This window comes from Malus sylvestris, chromosome 4 (assembly GCF_916048215.2).
Source record: "Malus sylvestris chromosome 4, drMalSylv7.2, whole genome shotgun sequence".
NCBI classification, from domain to species: Eukaryota; Viridiplantae; Streptophyta; class Magnoliopsida; order Rosales; family Rosaceae; genus Malus; species Malus sylvestris.
In genome coordinates, this window is record NC_062263.1 from 25032642 (window position 1) to 25057079 (window position 24438).

The 24438-nt window shown below is 37.1% G+C and overlaps 1 protein-coding gene across 3 annotated transcripts; it reads right to left on the reverse strand.

The window, feature by feature from the left end:
* Nucleotides 1–5311: 5311 nt before the first annotated feature.
* LOC126619546 (endoglucanase 25-like) lies at nucleotides 5312–17270 on the reverse strand. 3 transcript variants are annotated; one of them, XM_050287954.1, is made up of 4 exons: nucleotides 16717–17270; nucleotides 15796–16266; nucleotides 7673–8398; nucleotides 5312–5632 (listed from the first exon to the last, which is right to left on the reverse strand). In XM_050287954.1, exons 1-3 carry the CDS (start codon nucleotides 17206–17208, stop codon nucleotides 7679–7681), a joined length of 1683 nt encoding a protein of 560 aa, XP_050143911.1. In that variant the 5' UTR covers nucleotides 17209–17270; the 3' UTR covers nucleotides 5312–5632; nucleotides 7673–7678. The 3 variants fall into 3 exon arrangements, with proteins under 3 accessions (XP_050143911.1, XP_050143909.1, XP_050143908.1); XM_050287952.1 differs by lacking the exon at nucleotides 5312–5632 and adding an exon at nucleotides 7302–7567; XM_050287951.1 differs by lacking the exon at nucleotides 5312–5632 and having other exon boundaries at nucleotides 7612–8398; nucleotides 16717–17269.
* Nucleotides 17271–24438: the final 7168 nt, after the last annotated feature.

Genomic DNA, 24438 nt, shown 5'->3' on the forward strand with positions numbered 1-24438 from the left:
CCCAGCCTCGACTAGGCTTCCTCACACTAACCCGCAAGCTAGTCTTGGGCTAGGCTTGCCCCGTGCCTTGGTTTCTAGGCCCAAACTAGCAACACCTGTTGTTGGGCTTACCCAAATCACACAGCGCAGAGGCCTGTAGTCCTTCTTGTGGCCCAATGGCATGCAGCCATGCTGCAGGGCCCATCCCCACATCACAACCATCCTATTTTTGGTTAGGTCGCGTTATTTTTTTGTCCTAATGCCAATTTTTGGCATCCTCGCTTTATAAATCATGCCCAAATATATATTTTTTTGGGTACTTTTGATTTACACCAATTAATTCTAATTTAATTATCATTTGGTTTATCGCTAACCGAAGCTAATATAACCCGTGTATCATTATTTTTCTTGCACAATCGACCCCGTTAATTAAAAGTGACCTGTCCATTAATCTGATAATTAATCCAAAGTTATTGACCTGAAGATCACTTTTGGAAATTAACTATTCAAAATTTATTTTCTTCCTTTGAACCGTTGACATCATTTTGTAGTCCCCAAACTCTCACACTTGAGTTCCTGAAGCAACTTAAATCCACTACACTTAAATCAGCATATTGCATTATGTGTTCTTGCAAGAACCTCTTCTTTATGAACTAATCATTGATAAAACCAAAATTGAACCTGTAGTTTCATATTTAGTGCCTTTAAAACCCGAAGTTTTCATTCAAAATTACCACATGAAACATGTAGCTTTCATGTTTAAATTAAACCAATGTATGTTTATAGAACCCGAATGTTCTCCGATGTATGTCTATGGATTACCATATGACTAACCATGTTTTGTTATGCCTTCTGTTTTAGGGACATGTCAAACTTGAACAAGCTCGATTTCACCGCTCTGGAAGTATCTGGAAGAAACTACCTGAAGTGGGTTCAAGACGTGAAGTTCCATCTTACTGCAAAGGGTATTAGGGCCACCATCGAGGCACCTACCGACGCTACCCCCGTCGATGAAGCTCAAAAAGCTACTGCAATGATCTTCATTTGAAGACACATCCATGATGCACTGCAGACCTTGCTAAGGAGGACCTAAGCACCCTCTAGCTTGTTATGGCCAATCATTTTGATCACCAAAAAAACATTTACTTACCTGAAGCAAGAGACGATTGGCAACATCTACGCTTCCAAGACCTTAAGTCCGTGAATGAATACAATTATGAAGTTTGTAGAATCCGATCACTGCTTAAGTTCTAGAAAATGTACTTAACAAATGCAGATCTCTTGGAGAAAACCTATTTGACCTTCCATGCCACCAATATTGTCTTATAGCAATAATATAGGGCACATAAGTTCATCGAATTTTTGGATTTGATCTCTGTTTTACTTCTTGCTGAAAAGTAGAACCAGATTTTGATGAGCATTCATCAAGCTCGACCCACTAGCTTGAACGCTGTGCCTGAAGCACATGACCAATTCTAGCAGCCATAAACGATGAAAAAATCATCGTGGCTATGGTAATGGGCGACAAGCTTACCCATGGGCCCAAGGTCAACAGAGCCAAAGCCCACCCAAGGGAGGAAATCTAACCCAGAAGCGCCAACCTCTTGCACTAAGGCCCCAAACTTCAAGAACAAGAGAAAAACTAATGTTCAATCGGCTTCCATTGAAATGGATATGTGATATCGCTGTGGATCAAAAGATCATTGGTCATGCATATGAAGAGCTACCCCTGAGGCTATTGCCAAGTATCATTCATGTCATGAGTCTAACTTTGCCAATGTGGAATATCCCGAAGATGCTACTACATCCATGGAGATATTAGATTTTCAAGAGGCATCAACTCCTATGGACAAATCAGTTTTATTCTTCTAGACATGTTTTTACGGCCACTAGGAGTGGCCGAACCCCCTATTTTTTAGATTTATGGTTTAATTTTTTGACAAATTTTCTAAGTATTTGGAATAATTTGTTTGATTTTGGTTTGTTTTGAATTATAGGTAATTATTTTAAGGATATTATTTCTCGATTGATTAATTGAATGAATGAAATTATACTTATGCATGTGACAAATTCAATTAATTTATTTCTATGTATGACTAGTGGGGAAGTTAGTTATCTAGCTAATAGTGTTACTACGCATACCATATTGCGTGAGCAACACTATTTTACTAACTTCGTACCTAAGAAAGTACTTCTGACAAACCCTCACAGGTCCATCCAACCTGATTGAAGGATACGGAAATTCCCGTATAATGTTGTCTAATGGCACTGTCTTAACCATTAAAAAGGCCATCTGTTCTCCACGTTTTACAAGAACGTTGCTGAGTTTTAGAGACATTCGAGATAATCAATATCATATTGAAACCACTAAAGAGAATGGGTCCGAATTTCTTTGTATCACTTCTTACGAGTATGGCCAGAAGCGTATTCACGAGAAGCTGGAATGTCTCCCGAGTGGGTTGTACATCACAACCATTCGCGGCATAGAGACCCACCATGTGGTCGACCCTTAGCCCAGGTTCCAGAGCATTTTACTGCTTTGGCATGAACATATGGGACATCCCGAATGTGATATGGTGTGTCGTATCCTCAAATCATCACATGGGCATCATTTACCTCCATACGTTGTATTCCCTCCATGCAAAGCTTATTCTTTGGGAAAGTTGAATACTCAACCCTAAATAACAAAGATTATTCACAACCCTCCTAAGTTTCTTCAGAGGATTCAAAGGGATATTTGTGGACCTATCTAACCAACATGCGGACCATTTAGATACTTTATGATGTTGGTTGATGCATCGACACGTTGGTCACATGTTTCCTTATTGTCCACACGTAATGCTGCATTTGCGAAACTCTTTAACACAAATTATTAAGCTTAGGGCTCACCATCCTAATTATCCGATCAAGTCGATTCGACTGGATAATGCTGGAGAGTTTACATCACAAACTTTTGACTACTATTTCATGTCAACTGGGATTGAAGTTGAAAATCCTGTACCCCATGTTCACATCTAAAACGGCCTGGCAGAAGCTTTCGTAAAGCGCCTACAATTGATAGCTCGAACTTTGGTCATGCTAACCAAACTGCCAGTATCTGCCTAGGGTTATGCAATATTGCACGCAACTATGTTGGTCCGTCTGAGGCCCACCGTTATCCAACCTCATTAACCATTATAGTTGGTTACTGGATACGAGCATTACGTCTCACATTTACGTGTGTTTGGGTGCGCAGTCTATATGCCAATAGCGCTGCCACTATGTACCAAAATAGGTCATCAGAGAAGAATAAGAATCTATGTCAGTTATGATTCACCATCAATTATTCACTATTTAGAGCCCTTGAAAGGAGATCTCTTTATCGCACGTTTTGCGGATTATCACTTTGATGAGACAGTCTTCCCGTCGTTAGGGGGAGATAAGAACGCCGCAAATTGTCATTGTATGCTCCCAGTATGTCTTATTTAGATTCTTGCACTGCCCAATTTGAAACTAAAGTGCAACGTATTCTAAATCTTCAGAACATTGCTCAAAGCATGCCATATGCTTTTACTGATCTAGCAAAAGTGATAAGATCACATATACCCACTACAAATGCACCTGCAAGGATCGACGTACCTTGAGTACGTCGTAATACCGTATAGGAAGGTCAAACTATCTCCGAGGGTGGGGCAACCACACCTTCCACGCAGCCCGTACATTGGCGACTAACCAATCATCTGCTCCTCCTACCCTGAAGCATGGCAGACCTTCTGGTTCTAAAGATTCACAACCCCAAAAAGGAAAACGGCATAAACTAGTGTCCCTAGTCTGAATCCGCCCATCGCTCACTCATATGTTCCAATGTATAAGGTTATTCTAGATTACGATGATATCTTATATGAGAAAACCAAGCTTCCTGAGAATCTCAAGATTTTGGTCCACTACGCAGTATTGGATGAGGTTTGGAATCGGAATAAGATGATCATCGACGATGCATTTGTGTACATAATAGCTACTGACATTGTTGATGCACAAAACTGGAGGTCTTGGAACAACGTAAATCCGACCGTGAATCTGCAAGAAAGTAAAAGACATAAGATGTATCGTGGTTCACCCCAAGGTTTGGGCTACGTCCACATTGATTTATGTATTTATCTGAGGGAGAGAGAGAGCTCTAAGAGTGAGAGCATGAGGAGGGGTGAGGAGCCTTAGGAATTGGCCTCCCCTAATTGTGAGGGTGAGGAGTCCTTTTATAGAATAAGGGCTCTTACATTTAAGTCCCCCGAGTATTTGTACGAGATCTAAATACGAGGCCCTAAATATGGTATAAACAGACATCATGCTTACCGATGACATTGAACCACATTCCATCTATAAATGCCGACATAGAACGGATTGGTCAAACTGGAAACAAGCAATCCAAGTCGAACTCGATTCGCTTGCGAAATGTAAGGTGTTTGGGCTTGTAGCTCATACTCTACTACATGTGAAGCCCATGGGCTACAAATGGGTTTTCGCTAGGAAGGGTAATGAAAAGAATGAAATACTGCAATACAAAGCACGCCTCATAGCGCAAGGCTACTCTCAACGCCTTAGGATTGATTACGAGGAAACGCATTCTCCCATAATGGACATCATAAGGTTCCGCTACCTTATCAATTTGGTAGTTTTTGAAATACTGAACATGCAGCTTATGGACGTGGTGACCGTGTATCTCTATGGGGATCTAGATACGGAAATCTACATGAAAGTTCCAGAAGAACTTCCATTGATTGGTTCAAATAGTTCTAAACCATGAAACACTCTCTCTATTAGATTGAGGAGATAACTCTACGGATTGAAACAATCAGAGCGGATATGGTATAACCGTCTGAGTGAATATTTGACAAGTCAGGGTTATGTAAACAACGAACTATGCCCATGCGTGTTCATAAAGAAGTCACATTCCGGATTTGAGATGAAAGATCTTGGGGAAATTGTCGACGACATGAACCTCATCTTGCAGAGCTTGAGGAAATTGTCGTTCACTTGAAATCAGAATTTGAGATGAAAGATCTATGAAAGATCTTGGGAAAATTCGATATTTTCTCGGCTTGGAGATCAAACATTATTCGGATGAAATCTTAGTACATCAATCGAACTACACCCAAAAGGTGTTGCGACGTTTTAATAAGGATAAAGCGAAGCCTTCGAGTACTCATGTGGTCATTCGGACTCTAGACACTAAATGAGATCCCTTCTGGCCCATGGAGGATGATGAAGAGATTTTGGAGCCTAAAGTTCAATACCTAAGTGCAATTGGTGCTTTATTATACTTGGCATAATGCACTAGACCTGACATCTCCTTCGCTATTAATCTTTTAGCAAGATACAGTAATGCTTCTACATGCAGACACTGGAATTGTGTTAAAGACATTTTTCGCTACCTCAAAGATATGACGGATTTGGGCTTGCTCTACACCCACGAATCCTCGAGATGAGTTGCCGCCTCCTCGGTCCTTGGGTTGATTCTTGCCTTATTGGTTACGTGAATGTTGGTTATTTGTCTGACCCACATAGGGCACGTTCTCAAACGGGCTATGTCTTTACCGTTGAAGACACCGTTATATCTTGAAGGTCTACCAAGCAAACGCTAGTTGCGACATCTTCAAACCATGTTGAGATTCTCGCCCTGCATGAAGCATCATGTGAGTGCTTTTGGTTGAGAGTAGTCATGGAACATATTCGAAGCACTAGTAGTCTTACTACCGTCGTTGACCTTCCTACAATGATCTTTGAAGACAATGCAGTATGTACCAAGCAGTTAAAGAATGGATACATTAAGGGAGACAATGTCAAACACATAGCGTCGAAGTTCTGTTATTCTCATTCAGGGGGAGTATCCTGAAGCATACTCACTTGATCTTTATGTATTTTTTTTTTCCTACGATTAGGAGCATTTTTTTCCACTAGGTTTTTGCTACCTAACGAGGTTTTAAAGAGGCACCCATCCTAGGATGATCATACTCCGTTGAGGTCACTACTTTCGTCTTGTTTGACGTTTGTTTTAGACATTATGCATACTTCTAACTTTTCTCCTTAGTCTATGGGTTTTCACTTGCTCTAGGTTTTACCATAGCAAGGTTTTGTCAGTTTTACTACCTATGCATACTTTCTTTATATTTGAGACTCGTATTCGCTCATTGTATCGCTGACATCATCAACTGTACTACCTTATCTGCTGAAGAGTTGATGCGATGTTTTGTTTGAGTATTTACACACTTAAGGGAGAGTGTTGCAGTCATATTTAGAATAAGAATGTGATCGTATAAATCCTAGTGTATCTAAGAATTATCTTGGAATATTCCCTTTAGTAGTTATTATCCTACTGGAGTTGTAAGGTTTAACCTATCATACTACTATAAATAAGGGCACAATGTGACACTACTACAATATTAGCTTTAAGTGTCGGATTATGGTGTCGGTTAATAAGCCATAATGTCGGATAAAAGATATCCAACACATCATTTACATAGTGTCGGATAAATGATATAACACACACCTCACATTTAAATCTCTCTATTCTCTCTCTCTTGCAGCCGGCCTCTCTCCCTCTCTATTCCTAAATACAGTTCAGTCAAATAGGCCTACAACAATATAAGATTAATTATCAAAACATTTAATTCGAGTTTTCTTTTTTTTCTAAAATACGGGGTGTTGAGTGGGTCTGAAATCAAAAAGGACCTTTCTTTAATTCGCGACATGAAATGTTTTCCTTTGTTCTTTTGGGAAAATACTCGAAAAGTCATTGAAATTCATTCTCTTGATACTTTTTGTGTCGTGCAAGATTAGCATGCATGTACCAAAAAAGTGGTCAAGGTAAAATGTACATTATAATATCAAATTAAGCTAGTTCATATATTCACATATTTAATTAACAAATATATTCAATTTGAAGTGCTTTCTTAAAAAATAAAAAAGAAGGAAATATCTGCCGTTTGCATACTACATGCTAGCTCATATAGCCAGAGGGGGCGTTGAGGGGTGTGAAAGGTGCAATCGTACAGGACCTCAAATTTAAAGAGGCTCTCAAAAAATTTGTCACCTTATATTTATATGTAATAATATTCTATATTTAAAATTGCTTTTGTTATGAAATAATGTTTTATATTCAAAATTTGATTTTGTTAGCACTTTAAAATCTCGTCTTACACTTCTATTAAGCGTAATTTGATTTCTTTCTAAATACAAAAATTTAGAGTACAATAAGATATTTTAAGTGCCAATAATACACCATAAAAGACAGTATTTTTTTTTCAATATTATTACATAATAATGTTACATATTCAAGTGAAATTTTAAAGTTAGAGTTTTGGAAGCTTGTTTTCTTGTTTGGTTGTTTAAGATTGAATTGTTTTTTATTATTTAGTAAACGTTATGTTTGTAGCTCTTTTTACTTATTATTAATGACATTTTTAAACTTGCAATCAGTGTGTGCTAAGCTTTGTTTTGATTTAAGTGATTGTTTTCTAGTGTCAATACATTGTCCTACATTTTTTAAGACTTATCTTAAGGAGAGGCGCTTTTATAAATTTTGTACACGGCTCCCAAAATCTCAGAGACGGCCCTGCATATAGCATAATATTATTAAAAGATTTAGCAATATGCAGGTAAATGCACGAAGTTTAAATGTAAGCTTTAAAATTCAGAAGAACATATATGACCGTCTTACTACATCTCATGGCTTTCGTGACGCCGGTGGTGGTGGAGGAGTTGGAAACATCGGCGGAATGGCGTTGAAAATGGTATTTTTGTCAATCCCAGTAGCTTTGTCTCCTGACAAAGCAACAAGTGCTGCCACTAAACCTGCATTTCCTGCCAGAGTAGCCTCAGTGTAATTGTTATTAGTACGAACATCATGGAAGCCATCATCTTTGTCTGGGCCAGCAACCATAGCACCATCAATTGTGTTAGGGTTTGACTTTGAAGTGTCCCTCCATTTCCAACCCCCATCGCAACTGTACTTGATCTTGTTGTTCGGAATGGATGCACCTCTGTGGTGGACATGTGTTGGGAAACGATTACCAAACCCTACAACATAGCTCAATTTTTTGGGATTTTTTCCCAGTATGTAATTAATTTGGGTTTTAGCAAATTCACGTAGGACATCAATAGAATAGAAGCTTGGTCCACAAAACATCCCAGCTGACTTGGTATTATCTGCTGCTTCAAGATAGTCACTGTAGAGAGTAGCTAAGAAAGCTGCGTTGACTACATATTGAAGAGGTTTTGGCTTTCCATGATTCAGTTGGATTAAGCCTCCTTTTGTCCTTTTAAAGGTTGTGAAATATGGGAGGTATGAGCACATGATTGTGTTAGCCTCATTGTGAAATCTTCTCAAAGTTTCTCTATATGGGTACCCAGGATTTATGAATAACCTCAAACGGGTTAGAAGTACCTATTCAAAAAGAGTCTCAACATCATGATCAATTAGCAATAAAAGTTAAAAGGAAAACTCAAAATTTTATGATGGCCTGTATAATAGGCATTTCATTTTTTAAGTTTGATTTTCTTATTAGATGTAAAGATAGAAAATACAGAAGGGATCATTAGAGATGAAAAATAGAAAGGATTGCCGGAAGGATGTGGAAAAAGTTAGTATATATGGAAATGATACGCGATATGAAAACTACAAACAAAAAAGCAAAGCAATATTTTTGTTGGGCATTTTCACTTTTAATTATTGTTTTCATATGCATTACAATACATTTCGTATTCATTTCCATCACTTTCTCACACCCTTCTTTATCCCTCATTTTCTACATATATTTTCTCTCTATTCCTAGCAAAAAATTAATATTTAAAAATTAAAGGAAATGATTTTCATATTTTGGACATTATAAGAAGAAGAATCATTTTCTAAAAGAAGACTGACAATACACGCAAAATGTTCCCTTTCTCTCCTCCAGTCGGGAGGGGGGAGGTGATTTGGGGCCTAGGTTTTGTGCTCCCTTGGCTTCTCCTGCTGTTCATCGAATTAATCCAATTTCTTGTTGATTCTAGTTCTTGTAGAGTAATTATAAGCCTATTTTTAAATTGGGAACAATTATGGGAAAGATTTAGAGGAGAATTTGAACAAGGCAACTCTGAGGGTTTATGGAAGGGAAAAGGTTTAAAGTGAAGCAATCCAAAGTTCAAGCCCTGCGTGAAAACGACCATCAATCCTTCAACCAATCTAGTGAATTGGAGAGCCGGCGGAAGCATGGTTCATGAGACAAGAATGCAGATATGGCAAATTTCCATGCTAAAGGAAAGTAATTATTATTGTTTGCAAATTTGGTTAATAGATAACTAGATTAAGCTTAATGATGATTCCTTTTTGAACCATCAGTGTTTCGATGTGTGTGATTGCTTAATGCATTTTGATGATGAGGGGCTAACTTTTAGCTTATGGAAATGGTCTGCTTTTAATAGGCTAAGTGTTGTTTCTTCTAATTTGTGTTGCTTGTTGTGTTACGTCATTTGAGTTTACAAGGAAGCTTTTTTTGTTTTGTGGTGAAGCTCAATAGGTGTTTCTACTCACCTTTTTCTTGCATGCGTGCATTTTGGTTTCTTAAATGGTTTACATGCTTTGTGTTTCACCTAGTCTCTAGGCTTTCTTATAGACTTAGTCTCTCATTTAACTCTGGGCGGAACCTGTTTATAAAAGGTTGCTACTGCATTAAACCCCTCACTTTAATTTCTGCCTTTTGTTACTTAGCTTACTCACTATTTACACCCATGGCTTAACTTCTCGCTTCATCTTCAAAGTCCCTTAGGAACTCCCCCAACCCTAGAGATACCCCTTAGATTAATCCTTATCCCATACTCAACCTAAGCAACAACCCATTGTTGTTGAGAGACCTAGGAATGTTGTCACTCTTGAGAGAGGTTTCACCAGAGTGTCCACTTCTTTGTATTCTAATACAAATGTTGAACATATGGAGCGTCGATGCTTGGTTGGGAAGATGTTTGGACAAGTGGTGGATGCGAAACTCATCAAAGGAAAGCTTGTTATAAGCTGGAAGGGTCTAATTCAGGGTAACTTCTTCCTAGATCATTATGGAAAGAACTGGTACATGATTGAGTTTAGTAATAAAGAGGATGTTGATGTGGTTTTGGAGGGAAGACCATGGTATGTTAAGGGGAAAAGTTTTCATATTGAAAAATAGACCCTAGATTTATGTGACCTAGATGGGATCCATACCATCAAAGTTTGGGTTAGGGTTCCGAGGCTGGCTATCCAATTTCGTGAGGCTGATATTGTGGAGAATCTTGTCCAAGTGATTAGGAAAGTGATTAAAGTGGATGAAGTTACTTTGCATGGCTTAAATGGACTGCTTGTGAGAACATTGATGGAGGTTGATATCTAGTTCCCTCTCCTGATAGTATTTTTGCTTAATGATAGGGACAATGATCCCATTTATGTTAGCTATGAGAAGCTTTTCGAAGTCTATTTCTATTGTGGGCGGATGAGGTTAGAGTTCTATAAATGTCCTCAAAAGTTTAAAGACCCTAGACCTTTATTCCTCATTGATAGACTCTTCAAAGAATAACCTAGAGTGTTCCCTACTAATGTCCCAAAGGTGTCAGCTAGGAAAGATAAGGTTCATGAGGATATCATGATCTGCTTCCCTCATGCTGCATTTTTTTAGGATGACCCCTCAGATTTAATTCATGGGTTCGCTGACGAGGGTGAGCCTGATCAGGAGGGTTGGACACAAATGCCTTTCAAAAAGAGAAGTAGTGTTACTAAAGGGAAAGGTGGCAGGTCTTTGAGGGACGATCAAACTTTCAAAGAGGTTACTCGTGGAGCTGGCCTAGAGAGATAAGTAAAGGATTATCAAGGTTATCATTGGGAGGTGATTGCAGACCAGACTAGGATTCTCTCCCCTCCTCTTTCCATCCCTTCCTATCACATTCTCTATTTTGTCTTTCTCTTTCTATAAAAAATTAATATAAGATGTTGACGTGGCCTAACCGTGACCGTTCAAATAGAAGGGGAGGGAAGGGGAGGGAAAAAAAAAAAGGGAGAGAATCCTACTCCTTGCAGACCTGGATGAAAACCAGCATGGGGTAAGCTATCCTTTAAATAATTCTTGGCAAATTAATAAATGTTGTACTCAGCATGAGATGTTTAGTCTATAAGATAGACTTAGTCACCTTGCTTATGAGGAGGCCAACCTCTGGGTTGATAGTCTACTCCTTAACTCTTCTTTTAGGAATTGGATTGCAACTAATGATTTAGATAATGATATGATTGATAAGCAGGATGTCATGCTAATTGAATCTGCAGGGAGTATGTCTAGCCCCTCGAAGTTTGCTATGGAGAAGGATACACAAGCTGATATGAAAGGCAATGAAGTTGTGAGGCCTTCTGTGGGGATGCTTAGCCTAAGGAAGAGGATGAGAGATGAAAGTAACAAGATAGTTATATTGACTAATTGAGTGGTTGTTCTGGAATTACAGAGGTCTTGGTATACCAGGATTCAAAAGCCAGTTTAAGCATCTTAGTAACATAAATAAGTTAGATTTATTCTGTTTAGTATGACCTAGGCAGAGGTTGTCTAAGTATGGCTTGAACTTTTTTAATCAGTTTTTTGATATGAACTTTGCTTCTCCGATGGTGGGGCAAGCTGGTGATGTATGCCTTTTGTGGAATTCCTCTGCAATCCATTTGAATATTCTATTTGCTTCTCCTAGATTTATCCATTGCCTTGTTACTAACATAAGAACTAATTTAACCTGGTTTACTACATTTGTTTATGCATCTCCTCAAAAGAAAATCAGAATATTGATTGGGAGAATATTTTAGCCATAATCCTGGGAATAATCCCTGGGTTCTAGTAGGAGATTTTAATGCCACTACAAACTTAAGTGAAAAAGTGGGTGGGCAAAATCATGTTCCTAACTATGTAATTCAATTTGTAGAATTCCTTAATACCGGGGGTTTAACCACCATCCCTGCCTCCGACATTCCTTATACTTGGACCAATGGTCACAAGGATAATACCTTAATCTTTGGAAAGCTTGATAAAGTAGTTTCTAATTCTCAATGGCTGAATTTATTTCCTGACTCTAGCATTCACAATTTTCCAATTTTTAGCTCCGACCACTGCCCTATTAAGCTCTCATTCCAAAGTATTTTAGTTCAATACCATAATAAGTTCTTGTTTGAAGCTATTTAGCTTAATCACCATAAATTTATGAAAATTGTTGAGGATAGTTGGGTCTGTTATTTTAACAGTAACCAAATGATTTCTATAAAATGTGTGCTAACACTTTTAAGCACAAAGTTAAAGATTGAAGTAGAAGGAATTTTGGAAATATTTTAAAACAAATAAAGGATTCTCAAAATGAACTTCAACATATTCAAGAACTTTGCATGAATCATCCTGATAATATGAGAATTCTGGATAAGGAACAACAGTTGAAGGATAACTTACTAAAGCTCTATAATGATGAAGAGATTCTTTGGGCTCAAAGAGCCAAGGCAAACTGGCTTCAGCTCAGTGATCATAATACAAAATACTTCCACACTAAGGCCCCCATGAGGAAAAAAAAAGAAATGAAATTCTCAAAATCAAAGATGATCATGGCATTTGGTGGGAAAAGGGTAAAGGGATTGAAGAGGTTTTCATTAAAAAATTTAAACAGAGATTTTCTAGTAATAACCAAATTAATGACAACATTGTGGAGGAGTTTCTCGATGTTATTCAACCATTAGTTATTGATGATCAGAATCTTTCCCTAATGATGCTATGTTTGAACATAAAATTTACTCGATGGTTAATAACATTGGCAGCCTTAAAGCCCCTGGCCCTGATGAGCTTAATTCTATCTTTTTCCAGAAGTGTTGGAATATTGTGAAAAACTCTATTATTAACTTGGTTAAGGATTTCTTTGATAATGGTTCTAACTTATGGCTTATAAACCACACTAATATTGCCCTTATTCCCAAGATTTATCATTCTGATTCAGTAGATAATTTTAGGCCAATTAGCCTTTGCAATGTGGTCCACAAAGTAACCACAAAAATTATAGCTAATAGGCTAAAACCTATTCTTGAACAACTTATTTATCATAATCAAGGTGCTTTTGCTCCTGGTAGGTCTATTCATGATAATATCCTTATTGCCCATGAACTCTTTTGCAGTTTAAGAATAGAAAAGGCAGAATGGGGTAAATGGCTATTAAGCTTGATCTTGAAAAAGCTTATGATTTTTTAGATTGGAACTACATTAAAATGACCCTTAGGAAATTTGGTTTTAGTCATGATTGGATCAATAGAGTTATGGAATGTATCTCTTCTTGCGCCTTTTCTATTTTGATCAATAGGATGCCACAAGGCTACTTTTATCCAAGTAGAGGTATTAGGCAAGGTGACCCTCTCTCCCCGTATATTTTCATCATTTGCATGGAACCACTGATACGACATTTTAAAAAGTTAGCAAATACCCCGAGCAATCATATTGGCATTCTCTCATCTCTTTTTGGTTATCAAATTGCTAACTTAATGTTTGTTGATGACTATCTCATATTCAGCAGAGCCTCCTCGAATGTTGCTAGAAGGATTGCATCCCTTTTACTTTGGTTCGCTGAGGCTTCAGGTCAGAAAATTAACTTCCATAAATCCTCTATTTATTTCTTTAATAATACCCCTGCTAGTCTAAGAAATGATATAGTTAATATCCTTCAAATCCAGCATAAAACTAAATTGATAAATATATTGGTATTCATAATATTATTTTCTGGAAAGACCTGGTTAACGCTAAAGAACTCATTCTTAGAATTCAGAACAAACTTGCTGGCTGGAAACCTAATTCTTTGTCTAGTGCTGGTAGACTTACCCTAATTAAGTCTAGCCTTGCCGGTATGCCTAATCATATCATGGCTTGTTTCAAATGCCCTTCTAAATTTTCCCAAGCCATCAACAGAAAGAATAGGAAATTTCTGTGGAATAAGAAGTCTAACTTCTCCCCTGTGGCCTGCGACGATGTTTGTACCCCACTTTCTAAAGGTAGACTTGGTATTAGAAAAGATGAAAAATTCAATCTTGCCTTCTTGTCCAAGCTTTGTCTGAAAGATTATTAACGATAATGACAACTAGTGGGTGAAAATTGTTAAAGCTAAATATTGAGACACTAATCTATCTCGAATATGAAATGTAAGCAAAATCATTTTGCTACCTGGAAGGGTATAATAGCAGCAAGACATATTGTGGAGATGGGTGTGAGATGGATTATGGGAAATGGTCAAAACATTGCGTTTTGGTCCCGTAATTGGGTTTTTCCTTTCCCCTTATCCAATATCATTGCTAATTAGTCTCAACATCTTATTGACTGGAACCTTAAAGTTAGCAATGTGATGGTGGATAAAAATTGGAAACCAACTTTTGCCAATTGATGTAGAAGATAAGTTTATTTGGGGTCCAACCTCCAATGGTGTTTTCTCAGTTAAGTCATCTCATAGAATTCAACTTGATGACAGTCAGTGTCACCCGTTTATGAGGCTTCTTAGTAGGATTTGGAAACTAAATATTCCTCACAAAGTTAAGTTTTTTGGTTGGCTATTAGTTAGAAATAAATTAACCGCCAATGTTAAGTTAAATAGTTTTAACAATAACAGTTCTACCTTATGTCCGTTATGCAATAGTGCTAAGAAGGATCTTGGTCATAGATTTAAAACCTGTCCTTTTGCTCAGAAAGTGTGGAAGATTGATAATAAGTTGCCAGCTATATCCCTTGTTCCGAGTATCAATGACTAGCTTGATAGCCTTGATTATATAGATAAAGTCAACCTCTCTGATCTTAGTAAGGTCCTTACTGTTTGGTGGCAAATGTAGAATGAAAGAAATGATTTTGTCTTCAAACATATCAAACCAAACCCCTTCCGCAGCTTCAGAGCTGCAATCTCTTTAGCTAAAAGCTTCTTGCTTGCTAATTCTAAGGTGAGGGCGGCAGCCCATCATAAAAGTAGTAGTAAGATCATTTGGCTTCACCCGGAGTTCGACTACCATAAAATAAACTTTGATGGTTCTATGTTAGGTAATTCTGCTGCAGTAGGTTTTGTCATTAGAAACCATATGGGTCAACCTTATTTGGCGGGTTAGAGAAGACTGGGACAAAACACGATCACAGTTCCAGAGGCTTTGGCTGCTAGGGATGCTCTTTTGGTGGCTAGATCGCAGGATTTCAAGAAGGTTTTGATTGAAAGGAGACTCGAAAATTGTCATTGATGCGATTTTGGGAAAATGTTGCATTCCTTGGCATATTCGTACAATTGTTGAAGATATCAAATGTTTGGCCTCTTCATTTGATTTTATAAGTTGGAAGCAAATTTTGTAGCAGATGTTGTCACCTCGTGTGGGCATGTGCTAAATAACTTTCATGTTTGGATTGGTTGTGTTCCTTCTACAACTACTAGTGCCTTCTTGTTTGACTCTAGGGGCCTTGTGTGTTCCCGGGGTTTTTTCCTCTCTTAATTTTATTTTCTTTCTCAAAAGAAAAAAAGAATCATGGGATGTATTCAATTGAGATATTGAAGGGTTTTTAAAAGAGTTATAAATGCGTAGAGTTTGATGGAGTTTTAATGTATAGGCTTTCATAGACTTCGTGTTAATGTGCTCTCAAAATCTTAGAGAGGATGCTGGATTTGTTAAGGATTCTTGGACATTCATGAATTTGTTTAAAATCCTTATTAAATACCCTTAAATTTTTTAACTCTTTTAAAATCCTTTAAAATCTCAAATGAATACACCTGACAAGATAAATGAAGATATATTAAACATAGACACTACAAACTCCTTTAACATACCTGAGCACCAAGAAGTTTGTTGTCCCAGCTCAACGCTCCATGAATAGGCCCCTTTGAGAAGGCAGCGTGTTTGGCAAGACCAGAAGTTGTTGCAAGCTGAAGATAAGAGTTGTTGCCTGTTGCGTAGTACAACCAAGCTGCACCCCATATGAATTCATCCCAGTAACTGGTAGAATTATAGAAGAGTTCCGCATCTGTACCAGGGAAACTGTATCTGCCTCTCTCATTCCTTGAAAACTTGAAGAGCGTTTTGGCACCATGGACGAGTTTTTTTGAGTAGGCTTTCTGGTCTTTAAAAACAATGGATGCAGCGGCTAGAGATGCGGCCATTTCCGCAGCTAGATCGGAGCAAGCGTGGCATGCGGTCACAGGACGTATGTAATCAATATCTTCAGGACGCATCCAACAAAAAATATCACCATCTGTAGTAATTGGATTTTCACTATCTCCATCATTATTCCCCAAACCAACCTATCAAAATACATAGCAAATTAATAAGAAACAGTCAAATTGAGAATTAAAATCGGTAGATGAAAGAAAAATTGTAAAAGAGAGGAAATGATTAGGGACTGTTTCTGAAATAGGTATAAACATTTCTTACATAGTTTGGCATAGAAAACTAAAAGTGCTTATGCAACATAAAATCAATTTTGGTGATTTTGGCATGCATACTCGGGAAGTTTTAAGTACATATATAGAAAGAAAAACATTCGTGTTTTAACACGCTTCTGATGAAAAAGTTTCTAACGGAAACACTTACTCGACTTGGTCTTTTCTGAGGAAATGTAAATAGAGCGACACTAGAAGAGGCAAGAAAGGTTTTTTGGCGCTTTATAAGAAGAACAGGTACTTATGAACGAACAAAAATACTTCTTACAAAAACAGTTCTAAACCTACCAACAAAACTAGAAGACATCTAACCTGGTCAATGACTCTATCAATGGAATCAGCAGAGTTGTTGAAGGTCTTGAGAAGGTAATCCGTGCCCCATTTGATAATGTCCTTAACGTGGGCGAGCTCACCAGCAGCTTTGTATTTAGCACTATACTCGATGACACTCCAGCTGAGCATAGTCATGGCGAAGGATGCAGGGAAGTTGAACTTGATGGCATTTCCAGCATCGTAATATCCACCCACCAGATCATTAAGAGTATCGGTGAATTTTCCATCTCTCAAGCACGAGTCACTCCTCCAAGACACATTGTTATGCCTTGGTAGTCTTCCGGATCGCTGCGCATTGAAAAACATTAGAGCCTTGTGGAGCGCCAGCTTGTAGTTGTCTTTGGAAGGGGTCAGAGGGTAAGCATGGACGTTGGAGGCGGTGAGGAAGGTGGCGATCATGAGCGTTCCCGCCATCCACATCAATGCGTTGCGACTGACCATGAGGCTTCCCAAGGGATTATGATGCATCATAATTTCTCACTTGTCTTAGCTAAAAGAGGTGTAAGAGATGTCACCTCAATTGTTTTGGAGAAACTAAATATATAAAAAGTTTGACCATGAGAGAGAAATCACTAAAGAACAAAACTAAATCCTTATCGGCTTATTACATAACTTCTTGATTATGATAGGAACAAGTTTATAGATTAAATCATAAATCATTACGTAACTATCATCTTAGTAAAACAGTCAGTGAAAACTAAAATCGTTTAGTTACTCAATTATAACAAATAGATAGATGATTCGTAATGCTTTTATCAAATCCATTCATCTGTTTTATACAATTTAATTACTAAACGATCTTACTTTTAACTGATTTTTTTTTTGTAGTAATGATTTTTACAGAGTAATTTATAATATAAAATATTTTAATCATAAGCATGAAATTCTACTAATAGACTTCGAAGTATTTTAAGAAGAAATTCCTTTTTAGTCGTTGAGAAACCAAATCTTTCTCTTAAAGTTAACTTCCTCCTCCCTGAGGCTGTGATTTGATTTTTTTTAATATAAAATAATAATAAAATAAAATAAAACTGTTTTATACACATCGACACACTAAGCAGGATCATGCCCATCCCCCTTGGACAGCCCTTGATGCGCGCCGGGAAGGACCCAAATGAAAACTCTATGGTGATAATCGAATCTGATATTCCAGCTCATTAATCCCCTAATTCTAGGATCGGATCTTTATGTAGGGAGCAAGCAATCTGGAGTCAACTTCATTTATATGTAGTTTTTCGTCACTTGATTTGACGATCTAGAATTATTTCTATTTATTTATATGGAGATGTTTTAAATTTAAATCTCGAATATGACGAGATTACAACTAATTTATTATTCATCTTTTTATTTTGTCAAATAATAGATTTGTTAGATTAGGTGTTAAATTAGGAAGTCGGTGGGTTCGAACTCACGTCGTGGTGCAAGGGCATCACTCATCTCCATCACTGTGGTAAAGGGTCACTTGCTTATTCTCCATCTTTTTGTTTACACCAAAAAAAAGTGTATCAACACAAACAAAATTTAAATTTCTAAAGACAAATATATCCATTGACAAAATTACTCAAAAATCCAATTTTTTGTTTTTTGAACAAACGATATTATCTACTAGACCGTAGTACTAAGTGGCGCCTCAAAAATTCAAAACCTCTCAATTACAAATAAAGAGGAATACTACTAGACCGTAGTACTAAGTGGCACCTCAAAAATCCAAAATTAAAGCAATGAAATATGTTTGAAAACAACCACCACGGGGTGGTCCAGTGGTTGGGATGAATTACAGGCCCTATTGCACACGATAAGTCCTGGGTTGGTCGAAAAAAACTGAAATACCTCGGTAAGTCTTCCCGGCCCTCAAATGCTAAACTGCCATAATGAAGCTACCAGCTAATCTTTTTTTAAGACAAATTAAGAAACTATGTTAAGAAAAACAAAAAGAAAATAATATCCCCCTCCCTTTCTAGCAACCATCAACTTCTCTCGATTCCCAACATCCTCGTTCTCGACTCCCAGCGCTACCCCCACACACCGTCAATTGATTAAGGCTAGACCCAGCAGTTTCTGACATGACACAGTAACACAACACAAAAACGACACGAAAATAACGGGGTTCGGGTTAACACGATAACTAATTGGGTCATTATCGGGTGACCCGTTAAGAACTCATTAATAACGGGTTATTAACGGTATACACGCGTGTAATACAAGGGTAACCCGTTTCGACCCATTAAGAAAAAATTTATTTTGATAATTTTAAAGTTTAATTACTAAAATATTTATTATAAAATACAATAGCCATATTAATATATACACTATATTCTATATTAAATATATAGTTTTGTATTATTATTCTATATAAGTTTTCAAAATAAAAAAGTTTTAGTCATTATTTATTTTTATTATAAGAGTTCCTTATTATCATTACTAGGATAAATTTTACTTAACATGTTGTTGTCCAAAATTAAAATAAACTAGTATAGTATTTGTATAGCAAGAACTAAGAAGACATACATACAAATATGAAAAATGTGAAAGAATATATAAACACTTGTGATTCATCATTATTCCTCCACGAGTAGATAATAGTTATACTTACAATATCGTTTAGATTTTGAAAATCCTCCAAACCCTCATGAATAATGTTTTTTATTTGAGGGAAAAATTAATAATAATTATTGTAGAAGTGTAAAAAATGTAAAAAAAAATATACAATCATTCATAGTGACAAGCTTTACAACTTTCATGAAGGGGCCAGCTTCAAAATCCAACACTATAATCCATAAACCTTAAATTTATATTTAACCGTCGATTGTCATTTACGCTTTATTCTTCTTACTGAATTTCATTTTTTAAATTTTCTTTTTTGAAAATATGATCATCTGGCAGATGTAAGAAGATGAACGGTTTAGATACTTGATATCACGTTTCAATATTTACGATTAACTAAAATATGAGTCGATGTCATATAGTTTGTAGAAACCTTATAAACATCAAGTAATATTTTCATCAACCATAAAACTCTAAATATAATATCAATGATTCAGACCATTCATCTTCATGCATCCTCTAATAGATCATGTTTTCAAAAAACAAAATCTGAAAAAAATAAATAAATAAATTGATGAGAACAATGAAGTGTAAATGTAAACAACAATCAACGGTTAAATTTTGATCTATGATTTATATGATTATAGTGGCGAATTTCAAAGTTAAGCTCTTCATGAAAGTTGTAAAACTTGTCATTACGAGCGTTTATATATTTTTTTTTCTATATTTTTTACAGTTCTACATTAATTAAAAAACTATTAAAGAGTTTACTTAAATGACAACCGTAAGATAAATGAGAGTAAATATGTACAGTTGGATTCTATTTCACTTATATTATTAGAACTTTTTTGGACAAAAAAATCCCTTCTCTATTCCAATATTTTCCAATTTTACCATTTGATTAATTTAGGTAAGAGCAAATATACTTAAAAGAAAAATGCATTTTTATGTTTTGGATGTGACAATATGGTATGTATATACTTATTTAGTATTATGTTTTTCATTAGATTATTTATTGGTTTAAAATATATTTTCCTTAACGGGTAACTGGTCTGGTCATATTACCTGTTAATATTATCGGGTCGATTTCAGGTCGGGTCATTTTAGCCGTTTATTTTAACGGGTGTTACACGATACGACCCGTTAAGATATCGGGTATGACACGAAAACGATTCGAACACAAAAAACACAACACGAATGCCAAGTCTAATTAGGGCGATTCTAGATTTCTTTTATCACCATGACCAAAGTTCTTGTTAAGTAACATATCATTTCCATGTAGTCATCCGACTGTTGGGATTTTATTGCTCTTCGTACAACCAAACCTAAAATCTTTGCAATTTTGTCAATAAAGACCCTAGAGGGTCATCGAGTATTTATGCAAAGTTGAAGAAGGTGATTGGCATTTTTAGTTTTGATAATTATATTTTTGTTGCAGTCCTATTTATTATAAGAATGTGATTATGTAAATCCTATCATATCTAGGATGTCTTTAGTAGATTCTATCATATCTAGGATGGCTTTAGTAGATTCTATCATATATCTTATACTATATATTATCCTATTAGAGTTAATCCTATTGGGATAAGGAATTTACCTTACATACTACTATAAATAAAGGCACAATGGGGTGGAATAACACATACCTCACAATTACACATCTCTTCTCTCTCTGTGCCGCCGGCCCCCTTCTACGTCCTTTATAATTGTTTAGTAAATTAGGTCCACAAGACGTTATCAGCACGTTCTTGCTAAAAGTTAAGGAACTGAAGGTAAGTGGATGAGGCTCTTCTACAAATTCAAAGGCTTTTGTTGTTTTATGTCAATTAAGTATGCTTAAAATAAAAGAAGATATTTGAAAGGACCATGAAGCATGAAAACATTCTCCATGATGCATGAACCTCTATATTTACATTTACCTTCCGATATATAATGTGTGTGTTCATATATTTCTCAATACACACACATTCATGCATTATGCAATTTTTTGCTATGTGGAATTTGTGAGTCAAACAATAGAAAGAAATTAGAAACAATTAGGACTTTTCAAACCTTAGAATTCGGAAAAATAAAATAAAATAAAAATTTATGAGATTTTTTGCAGCTGAGTTGGGACTCCAAGCCGTGCTACCACTGCACCGACGAACGTCAGCAGGCCTGCAGCCAAGCCGTTCAAGGACGACGTCATTTTGACGTCTAGACAACCTGCAATAGCCCTCTGGGCTTGCTGCGCATGCATCGACAACCAGGCCTTCGACTTGGGTTGGGTTTTCCACGGGCCTGAAGCCTACAGCCATTCCAGCATGTCTGTAGCCTTTGCTGGACTCCCATGCCCCTGGCCTAAACCAACAAGCATGTTGCTTGCTAAGCTTGTCCTTGCGTATCGGCCCGCCTGCAGCAACCCTACACTGCTGGGTTGGCTCTTCCGTGGCCCAAAACCTGAAACTAGTGGATGTTAGGCTTCATCGCGGGCCAGTCCAAGCCATCGCAAGCTAGGCTTGTTGCCCTTATGCCTTTTGGCCCACCTCCAAAAACCTTGCGTTGTTGGGCTTGTCGCAGACCCACGACCCACTGGCCTGCTGTGCAACCTTCCCGTTGCCTAACAAACCTGCAGCCATGCTGCAGAGCCTTGTCTCTTGTACTGTAGCCAGCCCAACCACGTTGGGCTGCGTTATTTTTTCGACCTGATCCCATATTTTGGCATCCTCGCTTCTTAACCATACCCATATACTTTTTGTGACATTTTGGTTAACGATAATTAGGCTATGATTTACTTATCGTTGATCCCCCAGCCAATCAAAGCCAATATGACCCCAACATCATTATTTTTCTTCCACGATCAACCCCGAATGGTCTCGATCCATTAAATTAATTAAAAGTGACCAACAATCCATTAATCTGACAAGACATCCAAAATTATCGCCATGAAGCCCACTTTTATCCATTAACGATTCAATAATTTATTTTTATTCTTTGAACGGTTGACTTTCTTTCGAAGTCCTGAAACATTCACACTTGAGTTCCTGAAGCAACACAAATCCATTGCACTTAAGATTGTACCTTGTATTCTGTGTTCTTGCAGGTACTTCTTTTTTATGAACTAGATGTTCATATCTAAATCGAACCTGTATTTCAAATTTAGTGACATTCGAACCCGAAGTTTTCATTCAAAATTTACACCTGAAACCCGAAGCTTTCATGTTTAAATTAAAACTATACAAGCCTATAGAACCCGAATGTTCTAAACTGTATGTCTATGGCTTCCCATATGACTAACCACTCTTTTTCACCCTCTATTTTAGGGATATGTTGAGCTTAAACAAGCTCGATTTTACCGCTTTGGAAGAATCTAGAAGAAACTACTTGAAGTGGTTCAAGATGTGAACCTCCATCTCACCGATAAAAGTCTACGAGCCACCATCAAAGAGGCTACTGACGTCCCAGTTAACAAAGCTAACAAAGTTACCGGCATGATCTTCATCCGAAGACATATTCATGATGCACTGCAGACCCAATACCTTACTGAAGAGGAAGAGGAACCATGTGCCCTCTGGCTTGCCCTGGCCGATCATCAGAAAAACATTACTTGTCTGAAGCAAGACACGACTAGCAGCATCTATGCTTCTAAGACTTTAAGTACGTGAATGAATACAACTTCTAAGTTGTATCCAATCACTGTTCAAGTTCTGTAACGAAGACTTGACCGAACATGATCTGTTGGAGAATACCTATTCAACCTTCAATGCTACCAATATTGTTCTGCAGCAACAATATAAGGCATAAAAGTTCACCAAATTTTTGGATTTAATCTCTGTTTTACTTCTCCCTAAAAACAGAACCAGTTTTCGATGAAGAATCATCAAGCCCAACCCATTGGATCGAATACTACGCATAAAATGCATGCAATTCATTCTAGCAACCACAAACGACACCCGAACCATCGTGGCTGTGGCCCAGCCACGTGCCCAAGGGTCAACAAGGCAAAGGCCCTACCAAGGGAGAAAATTTGACCCATAAGCGCAATTTTCTTGCTTATAAAGCCACTAACTTCAAGAACAAGGAAAAAGCTACCATGCAATCAGATTCCACTAAATTGGACATGTGCTACCGTTGTGGATTAAGGGATCATTGGTCACGCGTATGTTGAGCTACTCCTAAGGCTATAGCTAAGTATCATTCTCGTCGTGAGTCTACCTTTGGACATGTGGAACATCTTAGAGATACTACCACAACTATGGAGGTTTCAAAATTGTAGGAGGCATCCACTCCTATGGGGGAATAAAATTTATTTTTCTAAGACATGTTTAGGTGGTTTTTACCCCTAGTGGCCGAACTCACTAGGAGTGGCTGAACCGCCCTTAATTTTTAGGCTTATGGTTTAATTTTCAGACAAATTTTCCAAGTTTTTGGAATGATTAGTTGGTTTGGTTTTTTTTTTTTTTTTTTTTTTTTGAAGTATGGATATTATTTCTCAATTGATTAATTGAATGAATGGAATTTTATTTATGTATGTGACCAATTCAATTAATTTATTTATACATATGACTAGTGATGAAGTTAGTTGTCTAGCAGATAATGTTACCACGCACACCATCTTGTGTAAGCAATACTATTTTACTAACTTCGTACCTAAAAATGCACCTCTGACAACCTTCTTAGGTTCATCCAACCTGATTAAAGGATACAAAAAGACCCCTATAATGCTTTTCAATGATACTGAATTAATCATTAAAAAGGCCCTCTATTATCCCCGTCCTGGAAGAACGTTATTGAGCTTGAGAGATATTTGAGATAATAAATATCATATTGAAACCACTGAAGATAATGGTTCTAAATTTCTTTGCATCCCTTTTTTAAGAATATAGCCAGAAGCATATTCACGAGAAGCTGGAACGTCTCTCAAGTGCGTTGTACATCACAACCATTCAAGCCATAGAGACCTACCACGTGACTAGCCTTAAGCCTGGGTTCCATAACATTTTGCTGTTTTGGCATGATCGTATAGGACATCATGGACGAGATATAATGCGTCGTATCCTCAAATTTTCACATGGGCATCATATAACCTCTTATATTAGAATCCCGAGTTGCAAAGCATGTCATTTGGGAAGTTCAACACTCAACCCTCATCTACAAAGATTAATCAAAACCCTCCCA